Genomic DNA, 12,265 nt, shown 5'->3' with positions numbered 1-12,265 from the left:
TATACGTTTAAACCATTTGTTATAAATAAATTTGTCCTGCTAATGTTGGTGGCTCCAGACCTTATTTTTTGTAACAATTAAACTGATAAAAAGTATTCCCTAAGCTTGCTTAATTCAGGAAGTGCCTCTTATATTTAAGAAAAACTACTCTCAAAAGGACATTTTATAGTATTCATTAAAAGATAATCATTTGTGGAACAAAACCAACAAAATATTTCCAATTCGGCCTAAGACAGGCCAAACTTCTTTTCTCCTCATCTGTTTTAGAGGAAGTAAAAGATATTTTAAATCATATCTAAACATTCTGCTGCGTAAAGAATTTAAAAGGGGATTGTGCTACCCTTGAGAAATTCACTTTCAAAGTGGATTTCCTTTCTTTGAATGGAATGTAATCTGTGGTCCACGGATGACTCCTTATTTCCCTACGTTAAGATAAATAGGTTTCTGAAATTCCTAATTTGAATCGACAGTGTCTTTAAGTTTACATAACTAAGTACTAACAATTTTAGGATTTCTTTCAGAGCTGTGACCATAAGCACAAGCTGTAGAAGACTTCTAAGTGAATGGGTGGGTTTAGTGTGGCTTGGTTCTCGCTCACCTTTTGTCTGTTTCTCTGTGTGTGAGTGTAGGTGTGAAAATATGTTTCTGGCCACAGCCTAGTAATCAACAGATTGACTGTTTCCTGGTGCTAACTGGAATAACTCTGAGGTTTAAAATTTCCCCTAAGAATTAGCTTTTCATTGTGCTAATTTGAAGGAAAATAATTGTTCTTTTAAGTAGGAAAAGAAAACTTTGTTTCTCTTACAAAATGAAATAACTTTATATTGAAGTCTTGAGTCTTCAGCATGGTTTTCAGAAAAATGTAAAAGCGGAACATATTACGGTAACCCCTCATTTAATTAAAATGATTTAATTGATGGTTAGTCCCTTTGCTTCCACCCTTGCTAAAAATAGTTGTTAGTGAGCTCCTTTCCTAGGAGGCAGTGTGGAGTCCACGCTTGGGACCCGTCGGGGCAGGAAGTCCTAGCACTCACTGCGTTTCTCACTTGCAAAGTGAGAATGACGATCTTTGCGTTGAGGGAGGACTGAGAGAAAACCGGATCTGGACGCGCAGGGCTTGCCACGGTGAGGACGTCCGACAAACGCCCGCCCGCCCATCCTCCCGTGCGGGGGGCGTGTTGCACGACACCCAGACCAGGGGTGAGGAAGATCCTAGGAGTGCCTTGGAAATTTCCAGAAATAAACAAAGCTTATCATACCCTTTGCAGCTGTCCAAGGCGTGAAACACTGTCCTGAGCATAAGTGACTCCAGAGTTTACCCAGGGCCGCCCCCCCCCCCACCGTCTGAAAGCAGTTGGTAGCAGTTTTCCTGAAGGTGGGGCCTCTGTCTTAATCCCCGCCTGAAACATCCCTCTCTCTGTGCTCAGCATTGACTCAGCGAGTGCTTGTCGTCCGTCCGCCCTGTCCACTTCTCTGTCCTGAGGATGCCATGGTGACCCGTGCCTCCCATGGGGCTGCCGTTCTGGTCAGCATGACATGACTGTGGGTGGTGATGAATGCTGTGAAGGAAAGTAAAGCAGCTCTGTGGCCTGGGAAACCTTAGGATTGGAGAGGGAGCGAGTCAGGCTGGTGGCTGGGGCGCTCCCTCCAAACAGGGAGGAGCCGGAGGAACTGGTGCTGGGTGCGGGTGTGAGACAAGGCGGGGCGCGGAGGGAGGGGGGCGCCAGGAGGTGAGGTCCAGGCCCGCAGATGTCCTTCTCCTGTGTCTTTTCAGGCCGTCTCTTAGAAGATCCTAAAGGCTTTTTTCTCTGAACTTTAGACAGAGATCAAGGTTACTTTAAAAATTCTCTTGAGAGGGAAAAAAAGAACTTTGTTTTTCAGGGTTTTTATGTGACGCTAATATTGTCAGACATGAATTATTACCAGTCTCTTACTCAGGATAGCAATGAAGAGGATTTTCATTATTTGGTATGTTTATTGACTAAATGTTTATGTTCTTTATTCTCAGTTTAAAAATCATCAGATTGCCAGTGTTACATATTTATCACCCAAATACATTTACACAGGGTATACCTTAAAATAGGCAAATATTCTACTTTTGGTGCAAGCTGTTTTTTTTAAATAGAAGTTTACTATCTGGACCATCTTATTTTTAGCTTTGGATTGCTCAAGAAAAAGCCAGGACAATACTCACTGTATTATCCATCGTGTATTTGGACATCATTCCTTTCAGGCCACATGTACTAACTAATTACCGCTTTCTGCAGCATGGCAGAGTTTTCTGATGCACACAGTGGTGTTGCTGAACTGAAGGCTGGCCCTTCAGTATCATGGTGGCACTTAGCAAATAGATACGTACTGATTGATGGTGGCTATAACCTAGTATCCTGATGCTATAATCTTTTCTATGGCGCATTCAGAACAAGTCTGGTCTACTGTTGTCTTATTTGATAAACATTTCAGTGCCATCTATGTGCACAGGAAATTTTGACTTTGTGAACAAAATAGAATAAAGTCTATTCTATTCACTGATTTCTCTAGACACTTAAAAGATGGCATATGCTCTAGGTGTCCTCAGACTTTGACCTTGCCTGATGAGCTTCTAGGGAGTTTATTTAGATCCCTTAGTCCATAAAGTGGAAGACTTTCCCAGAGAGCTAGTCATACACAGCCAGTTCATTTACCCACATTCATGAAAAAGGTAGACGTTGGAGAACCATTCATCAGACTTGTGTAGCTGAGCCATGTGGAGAATTTAGATACCCAGTGCACCTGCGTCTAAGACACAGCCTCTGGTGGGACCTGGGGGCTAGTGTGAAATGTCAGCTCACGTGAAAAGAAATGTTTTTAAGGACAGTAAGACTTAACATATGCGTAGTGAGTTTATGAATCTTATCCTAACAATTTCAATGGAATTTTAGATAAATTAGTGATGGATTACTGGTTCTTAAGAATGTGTGGTGAGGGGGAGGGTATAGCTCAAATGGTAGAGCACATGCTTAGCACACAGGAGGTTCTGGGTTCAATCCCTGGCATCGCCTCCAAAAATAAACAAGTAAACTTAGTTACCTCCCCCTGCCAAACAATAAAAATTAAAAAAAAAAAAGAATGTGTGGTATATAGTCTTAAATTTTTTAACTTTTTAGTATGGAAAATTTCAGGCAAGTACAAAACAAGAGAGAGTTCACATAGCCTTTCAAGATAAAGACTTTTAAAAATTGTGCTCTGAGAATAGCCCATCCCTGCCTGGCTGGGGTACCTGCTCACATGTTTTAGATAGATTATCTAGTGGCGAAGTCTCGAGAGGCACAAGAAGCGGTCTGCGTATGTGGGTCATAGTCCTGCACAACGGCCTGTCTTTCCGTGGTGCTTCCACTGTCATTTGGGGGATATTCCTCCATCAGTAGGAACACCGCCCAGCAGGATCACATTTCAGGTGATTGTAAAGGATATTACGGAGGCACAGAGTCACTGAACGTTAGAAGGGACCCACCTGGTTCAGCCGTCCACAGCCCTGGCTGCACAGATGTGCTGATGTCTGAGTTCCAGCTCCAGAGGATCTGACTGGATGGTTCTGGATTAAAGCCCAAGATCACTAACACCTGAAAGCTGCCCGAGGACTGACGTGCAGGTCACGCGTCCCTGCCTGCCGTTCCCGAGTATGATGCAAACTGTGGAGTCTTGGTAGATGCCCTTTATCAGGCTGACAGGAGGCCCTTTTCTTCCTGGTTCTTTGAGAATTTTTATTACGAATGCTTTTCCCGCGTCAGTGCAGCTGGTCGTGTGGTCCTTTCCTCTGTTAACGTGGTCTGTCACTTGAGTTGATTTTTGAGTGTTAAACCAACCTTGCATTCCTGGGATCAGTCTTACTTGGTTGTGACGTATGCTCCTTTTTCTGTGTTGCTGAATTTAGTTTGCTGCTATTTTAGTGAGGGCTTTTTTCATATATGTTGATGAGGGATATTCTTTTGTGACTTTCTTTTCTTTTGATGTCTTTGTTTGACTTTTGTGTCAGAGTAATACAGTCCTCAAATGACGAGTGGGAAAGTTCCTCCTCCTCTGGTTTTCTGAGCGAGATTGTGTGAGATTGGCAGTCTGTCCTTCTTACATAGTTGACAGAATTCACCAGAGAGAAAATCCATTTGGACCTGGGTTTTTCTTTGCTGGAGGTTTTTAATGGTCAATTCAGTGTCTTCTCACATTTCCAGATTTTCTCTTTCTTCTTGAATCAGTTTTAGTATCTTGCATCTTTTATGGCTTTTGTCAAAGTTGTCTTAATTTGTTGCTATAGAGTTATTCAAAATATACTTTTAAATTTCTGTAGTGCCAGTTTTAATCCTTTTATTTCTGATTTTTTGGTAATTTGTGTCTTCTCTCCTTTTCCTTAGTCAGTTTAGTTAAAAGATTATCAATGTTGGTCTCAGAAATCTGACTTTTGGCTTGATTGATTTTTCCCTGTTGGTTTCCTGTTCACTATGCCTTTGCCTTTGCTGTGATCTTTCTTCTTCCCTTCCATTTGGGTTCAATTTCTTTTCTTCCCCCCTCCTAGCTTCTTGAAATAACAGCTGAAGTTCCTGATTTTAGACCTCTTTTTCTTGCTGATAGAACAGCTTTAGTTGCAACCCCTTGATTTTGACATATTGTATTTTCACTCAAAGTATTTTTTGTTCAGTTTTTTATTACTTCTTAGCCTGGCTTCCTAGGAAGTCAGATCTGTTGCTGCGTAGCTTAGTGGTCAGCCAGCCATTTGGGAAGAGGTTGTGCTCAGTACCTTGGCCAGCGATTTGTGTGTGGGCTGCCCACTGGCCGCCACCTCAGCTCTCACTTCTGCTGTCCACCCACGGTTCCCTTCAGTAACTTATTTTTAGAATTTCCTCATGAAATTTCTTGGACTTCTGGCTGGTCTGCTGTCGTTCCAGAACTGAGCCCAGAGGCCAGCATACGTGTGGGTGCATGTGACTCAGCGCGAGGAGGGTTGACTGGGGTGCTCCTGGGCCCTGCGAGCACAGTTGAGTGTCCAGTGTTGTGTCTGCAGGGGATGGACGGTGTGGGGATGCCCCCAGGTTTATGACCATGGCCCGTGGGGTGAGTCAGGATGATGACCAAGTTTCATTAGGATTGAACAGGAGTTAAAAGTTGAAAACCACTGTTTATGCAGACTGTCAGATTTTAGCAAGAATGCTCATGAAAATGAAAAAGGTATGTCAAAAGTATGAAGTATTTTTAAAGTTCAGCAGCATTGCACTGAGCTAAACAGCACTGACTATAATAATTATAGACCTCTTGAGTGGATACAGTAATTAAAAATCTTAGCTTCAAATTTCAGAAGTCTTACTAAAACCCAAGCACCTGTCAGATGAGCAGTTCCTTTAGTGGCTCTAGTGAAACGGCAGGTTTGGATTTCTGCTTGTGTGATGGCTTTGCGTCTCGGTTGAACACTAACCGAGGTGGACCCCTGACCCTGGGGAGGGACGTCGCGTTGTGCAGAGACTGACCAGCGTGCTGCCTTGTTGGTTTCAGCAGGGAGGAGAGAGCGATGGCTTTTTTCACCCAGAGGGCCAGCCTCAGCGGCTCCCTCAGCCCCCAGACGTGAGACAGCAGCCTGCCCGCAAGGTGACGCTGACCAAGGGTGCCCTTCAGCAGCCCCAGCACCCGCCGGTGGGCGCCCACATGCACTCGGCCGGCCCTCCAGGCATCAAGAGCATCCAAGGAGTTCACCCGGCCAAGAAGGTACTGCCCGCCACCTGGCCTCACCCTGGGAACATGGAGCCTGAGCACCGCCCACGCTTCTCTGTCGGGGTGCTCCAGTTACGACTCAGTGAACCGTGACTTCCTTTGCCCTGGCTCTGAAAGCTAGCACGGCCATAAGGGCGCTTTCCTCTCGTGACTCTTAATGGTGGGGTTCCGGAAGTCACCCCCAACCCAGAGTGCGGGCAGTGCCCGCGGCTCTGAGCTGCGCCCTGGAGACGGCCCTGCACGGAACCCCAGCCCGTCGGTGCTCCCTCCTTCCTGCCCTGGCCCGCGGCTTCTCCAGAGACTCTGCGGGTGGAGGACCAGGTGTCTGCTCCCGCATTTCCTCCACATCACCCCAGTTCACAGATGGGAAACCGAGGCCTCTGGGGGTGCAGTACCCTGCCCAAGAAAGTGGTTCTGACCCTGGTTCTTCCCTCCCTCCCTCCCTCCGTTGCTCTGCGGTTTGAAGGGGTGTCTTGAGACGAGAGGCGTGGGCATCCAGCACCCCTCCTGAACTTGACCTTCCCTGGGGTAGGGGCGTCCACCTCCTCCCTTGAACTCCTAGTGGTGGAGCGCCCCCCGCCCCAGCTTGTAGTGATGGGCATCCTTACACCTTCCCCAAGGCCTTCACCGCCCTGCCTCACAGTGACGTGTCTCCTGACGCGGAAGCCAGGTGTCCCCTGTCGATGAAGTCACTCGAAGGAGGGTGGGGGCAGCAGCACCTGCTCTGAGTTTCCTCTAGAAAGCTCTGGACTCCACTAGTTCATCCCGTCTGCTTGTCTTACTGCTGATGTTACGTGGTAGTGTCAATGTGAAGGCCATCCTAGGTCTTTCAAGTATTTAAATTACTTTACATGTACTGTAAGTTCTTAATGATACAGGGGCAAACAGAATCGTTCCATCTTTGCTGTAGCAGAGAGATGTGCAGACACAGTGAGTCATGCCTTCAGGTGTATATGCTCTTAAAGGTGGTTCTGGTCTGGACTTTCTTTAGTCAGGTGTTGTCCCTGAACGAATGAGAAAGACCTTAGAAAAGCGCCTCCTACAGAGCTGTATGTATAAATAAAGCACTCGAGTTTCTTCATCTTTAGCCTCAGTTTGCTCCCACCTAAAACGAGGACAATCACCTTTCTTTTCTTACCTGGGCTCTTGTGAGGGTTTTGCAAGGTGCTGCCTGGTGTGTGAGCCAGCACTGGGTAAACGGGGCTCCTGTTAACAATGTAGCTTCTCGTAGTTAGAACCCAAGAAGAGTTACTTCCTGCTGGCTTCTCACCAGTGTCACTTGCAGCTTTTGACCTGTGTTTTCCCACGTGGCTTCTCTCGAGCTGCCTTTGCTCTTCAGGAATGTTGCAGGAGCAGTTGCGTCACCTGCTGTGGGATGCTGAGAAGTGTTGTGTTTTTCTGTTTCTCCTTGCGTGGCCCCGGTTCATGTTCTCAGGGTCCATGCTGACGCCCACCGCCTTCCTCTCTGCCCTTCTCTGTGATGGAAAGGAGGTCACTTCTGCCCCTCTCTGCCTGGCTCTCTTGGTTTGTTTTGAAAGCTCTGCAGAGGAGTGTGTGCATTGGTGCAGCTGCCGAGGGGGTCAGTGCTTGTGTTGCAGAATCTGCCTTCTGGGCTCTCAGGATGGCAAGGCACATGCTCATGAGACGAGCTGGTGCGCAGTGCAGTGGCTCGCAGTGCCCGAGGCGGCTGTGAGGAGCAGCACCTGCTGTGCCGGCTTAGGACACAGCGAGGGTGATTGGGCTCTGGGACCATGATGGCTGGATCCGAATCTTAAACTGTGGTCCTTGCAGCTGCTTCCTGAACCTCTGCGGTGCCGCTGCTTCTTCTGTGGAGTGATGGTAACGCAGCAGGTGCCTGCTGGCTCCGTGCTTGGCACCAGGGCACATGCAGACTTTGCCACTTCCTTTCCTTCCTTTCCTTCCACTCCGATTTGCTGGGTGCTGTCATCTTGTCTGGACATGAAACTCTTTTCCGATGGTGGATAAAAACTATAGAAAATCCTGTAGCTCATGGTATTTTAATGGATTCTAACCTGTTTGCTCCCTTCTATATCTTAGTAACTGTGAAAGAAACTCCAAAGCTTGTAACTTGAATAGCTGCCTTTTAAAAAAACTGAAGTGCAGTTGATCTACAATGTTGCGTTAGTTTCCGGTGAACATCACAGTGATTCATTTAAGAACTATGCATGCACACAGACACACACACATTCTTTTCCATCACAGGGAAGCTGCGGGCTGTAGTTCCCCACGCCGCTCGGGGGGCCCTGTGTCTGTCTGCGCGTGCGGGTGTGTTCTGCTGCCCCCAGACTCCCAGCTGAACAGTGATGCTTGTTGTTGCCAGGTCATCATGCACGGCCGAGGCCGAGGAATGGCCGGCGCGATGGGCCGGGGCCGCCTGATGCCGAATAAGCAGAATCTGCGGGTGGTGGAGTGCAAACCTCAGCCCTGCGTCGTGTCTGTGGAAGGGCTTTCTTCCTCCACTACTGACGTCCAGCTGAAGAGCCTGCTGATGTCGGTGGGGCCCATTCAGGTGGGTCGCTCGGGGCACGTTCTGTCCCTGCCCCTGTCCTTCCCAGAGTCAGTTTCATTAAAAATCCTTTTGTGTTGGTTACTTCGTTTTAAAATGATACTCTTGAGGGGAAAGAAATATTTTATCTACTGTACACACTTGATGTAAGAACTTTTGCCTTAGAGTAAGAACTTTTTGGAAATTTTCAGGTGCTCAGAAACTTTTATGTAATATTTATCTTGAACAAATTATCCTTTGAAATCCTCAGATTATCCTAAAGGTCCCAGTTGCACCCGGACATGCAATTTTTTTGTTTTATCACACACTTGTTTTGTGTGTAATCATTTCAAAGTATTTAGCCTTCTTGACCTTAATTTCTAGAGACAGCCCCACATGTTAACACCTGTGGAACTTGCCTTAAACTTTACAAATGTGAAATAATGTGGACAATATTTTGGTGTCTTAATTTTAAAACTGTTTCATTCTAAATGGCGAAAGACCTCTGTTGAGCTGGCTACAAGTGGATCTCCATTTGGGCTGTAAACAAAAGTTCCCACTGAAATCCCTGAGGGCTCCAGCTTCTAGAGTCCCGGGGGCACCCCAGTGAAGCAGGCTGGCCTGGCTCTCCTTGAGCAGCGTGTGCCGGAGCCCTCACCTCTGGCCTGGCCTGTCCCTGCCCCCTGTCACAGCTGTCAGCACCACACTCCTCCCTCTCATGCCAGGAGCCGGGGCTTGGGGGGAGCACTTTGGAAACAGGGTTGAGGCCAGTTGTGGGACGTGGAGTGTAAACGTTAGATTTCTGAGTAAAAGGTGCACAGAGAGCATACAAGTGCTTTCTTTTAAGAATTTGTTACAGCCTCTTGCTTCCTGAGTGAATGGGGAAACCTAGCATTGATATGAGCAAGTAATTTTTGTTTTAAGTCTTCATCTACTGGCAGTTGTTGACAAGAGTGAGGTACAGTCGAAAGCCCTTTGGAGGCGGTTTCTTTATTTAAGTTGACTGTTTCTGTCTTCATCCTTGGATTCCTAGAGAGGTGGTTAGGCTTAGTGTCCATCTGTGTGTAGTAATGAAAGGTTAACCAGGCATTGTGGCTTCTGTTTGTAGTAGAGTCGGTTTCCCCGCGGTGTGGTCAGAAACAGCTTGTCAGTCATCAGAAGCCTGAAGCTTATGTTCAGAGATAGCTGTTCGCAGACAGTTGTAACACAGGACCGACGCTGGAGAACTTTAGATGCTTTAGAATACGGTTATCCTGAGCCGGCACTCTGAAACGATTGGTTGTTGAAAATTTGGGGTCAGATCGCAGTCAGTTTAGCGGTGAGTCTCGTGGTGAAGGCCCAGAGCCTCGTCTGTCCTCTGTGCAGGCTCATGCTGCAGTCCCTTCCTGGGGTCTCTGTTCAGGTGGGACGTGATAGCACTTTGCTTTCCACACGTGACCTGCTAGTTGTCTGGGCTTTGCTTCCTCGTGTGTAGTCTCGGTAACTGTCTTGAGCCTCCTTGAACGTGATTGAATTTTCAAGATCGACATCTAAGTGGCAGTGCTGTTTGCTTCTCAGAGTGCTGAGTGAGGCTCAGTGACCGCACTGCAAAAGTCAGCCTGGAGCCATTGCTAAACCACCTCACCTTGGTTTTATCCACCCTAAAAATGGAATTTTGATTCTGCATTTAGGGGTCCGTCTTTCCTCCCATTTGCCTTTTCCCTCCCCGACTTTGGAAAAGAAGGATTAGAGGTCATTGTGTTAAATCAAGTTTGAGCGCACTTGAAGCCCAGCGAAGACAGCCCCAGGCGCTCAGGGTTGGTTTGTTTAGAGAGGAAGATGGGAAAATGAGAGCGGTGCTCTCTGCGTTCCCTCAGGCCCCCTTCACGTGAGGGGAGGAGCGGTGCCGCTCTGGGGGACCTGCCCGTCCAGCCGGGCGCGGAGCGGGGCCTCCTTCCTTGCCTGTCTGAGCCCCGTGGGACGGTTTTGGCGGGTGTTTATGGATCTCTAAACACTGCGTTCATACGATGCCGAGTGTCTTAACTGGGGAACAAACTGATAGAACAAGCTCCCGCCAGCGTTAGATGGCTAAGGGTGACACTGATACGTATCAGTTTTTAAAAGACATTTGTAACAAGACTCCATCATGGTTTAACGGGACGGTGCTGGAGACCCAGCCCCCCCCCCCCCCCCCGCCGCCATCTGAGGAAGCAGAGGGCACAGCAAGCCTCCGCGTGGTCTGGGCTCTGGCACCCCCTCGTGGTCACTTAGCGTCACAGCAGTGGTGGTGTCTGTGCTGGGAGGGACTCCGGCGCCTTCGGGCCTTTTAATTTAGGCTGTTGTGGTGACCCCGTGTCACTCTGCTGCTTCCGTTGTGGCGGCTGGCGGCAAGGAGGTGGCCACGTCGCTCTCAGGTTAATACGCTCGTCCCTAAACTCGTCATAAACCTCTCCAGAGGGTCCAAAGACATTTATCCATAGACTCATTTACAGAATAAGGAAAAATGATGAAATTTTAGCCAAAAATAATAACTAAGAGTAAACCTAGTTACCCCCCAAATTTTTTTAAATACATTTTTTAATAAAATAATGAGATTTTGTGGAAATGTTATAACCAGAGCTAGAAATCACACAAGAAAAGATGGCAGCGTGTCCAGGAGTTTCCGGCGAGAGGGTGCAGTGAGAGTAAGGCCCGCCTGGTACTCGCGAGCAGAGCCGTCCGATGAGTCAGAAGGTTCCACCAAGGGGAGGTGGGTTTTGCTCTTAGGGAAGGGGGGCAGGCGGGGGACGGGGCTGCAGGAGGCTGGTTGCTGTTAGGGTGGGCACACGTTCCCACAGGCGTGGCCTCCTCCTGGGGGCAGCCCTGGCAGCTCCACTCTGAAAGCCTGAAGCCAGGGCAGCTCTTCGGGTTAGGAAGTAAGGTAGTTGTAGCTTCCAAGGCCCTTTGCTTAATTATCTGTTTTCCCCTTTGCGGGCTTTTGCCTGAGCTGTTAAGAAGAAGCTGTGTTATGATACATGAAATGCCGTGGTGTAAAAACAAAAGTAGTTCCCTGCGTGATCACCGCTGACCCAGAAAGACAGGCACTGGCCTCGAGCAACAGTAGTCACGGCGCCTGCTGCTTGTTCCCCAGCGTCCTCCTCGCCTCCCAGCCGCCCCGGGGGGCGGTCGCTGTGCTGCCAGCCTGAGTGACAGGCGTGGCCCCGGCAGCTCCTCTCGAAGCCACCGGCCCTTCAGCCAGACTCCAGCTGTGAGAGGAGGCTCTAGGTCAAGCCCTGAGTTTGCCGGTTCTCGGTGTGCAGCTTTCCGGCAGAACTTCACCTTCATGAGTCTAGGTTTTTCCATCAGACCCTCCTGACCGTTCGTGAACTTTAAAGTTGTCTCATAACCGTTCCATTGTTCCTGGCATGACCCAGAAGAGGGGGGAATGAAAGAAACACGAGGCCAACGAGGGAGTGGCCCGGGCAGCGTCGGCCTGTGCTCCCAGGGGTCCTCCTGGAGGTCCCTTGAGGCTGGTGATGGGAGGAGCGCGGGGCCCAGCAAGTCTGCCAGCCTCCCAACGCTGCTGTTCGTGGGGGCCGGGTGCTTGGAGAGCCCCATTCTGGAGAGTGTCTTGGGCCCAGGGAGAGGGGCCCCTAATTTAGGCAGTCATGTCAGGGAGGGTCACGTCAGAGCTTCTGACCTTCTCTGAAGGCGAAGTGGGTTAGTGAGACTCTGCATCTGGTTCCGACCCACCAGGGATGTCTGTGGGTGCAGTGGAGAAGGTTGGAATCATGAGTGAAAGCAGTTTGGTTGTTTTGAAGTTCAGGACAGTAAGACAGAAAACACTGCGTGTGGTCACATGTAGACTTTCTGAACACTGATGTCTTGGTGTTTAAAGAAAGTCTGGGCACACATGGTCCAGAACCATAATGGGAAAAATTGTTGTTTGGAGGATCCAACACGAATTTCTGAAAACTGCTATAAATAGTCCCAAAAGAAAAAGAGTTTAAGGAGACTGTATCATCACACACAGGGTATCTGCAGGATGCTTGTACAAGAGGAAGG

The 12,265-nt window shown here is 48.4% G+C and overlaps 1 protein-coding gene across 7 annotated transcripts in view; it reads left to right on the top strand.

Annotated features, from left to right (window-relative positions):
* Positions 1–12,265, top strand: part of RBM33 (RNA binding motif protein 33) — a 104,294-nt gene that overhangs the window by 81,908 nt on the left and 10,121 nt on the right. For 3 of the 7 annotated variants that reach the window (XM_072964092.1, XM_072964090.1, XM_072964089.1), the window contains exons 15-16: positions 5,524–5,730; positions 8,078–8,266. In XM_072964092.1, coding sequence (XP_072820193.1) covers positions 5,524–5,730; positions 8,078–8,266 — 396 coding nt within the window. Of the gene's footprint in view, positions 1–5,520; positions 5,731–8,077; positions 8,267–12,265 lie in introns of all 7 variants that reach the window. The other 4 variants (XM_072964091.1, XM_072964088.1, XM_072964094.1 and 1 more) reach the window with 2 other exon arrangements.

This window comes from Vicugna pacos, chromosome 7 (assembly GCF_048564905.1).
Source record: "Vicugna pacos chromosome 7, VicPac4, whole genome shotgun sequence".
In the NCBI taxonomy this organism is placed as follows: domain Eukaryota; kingdom Metazoa; phylum Chordata; class Mammalia; order Artiodactyla; family Camelidae; genus Vicugna; species Vicugna pacos.
Note: the sequence above shows the minus strand (reverse complement) of the source record. Positions and strands in the feature narration are given on the sequence as shown.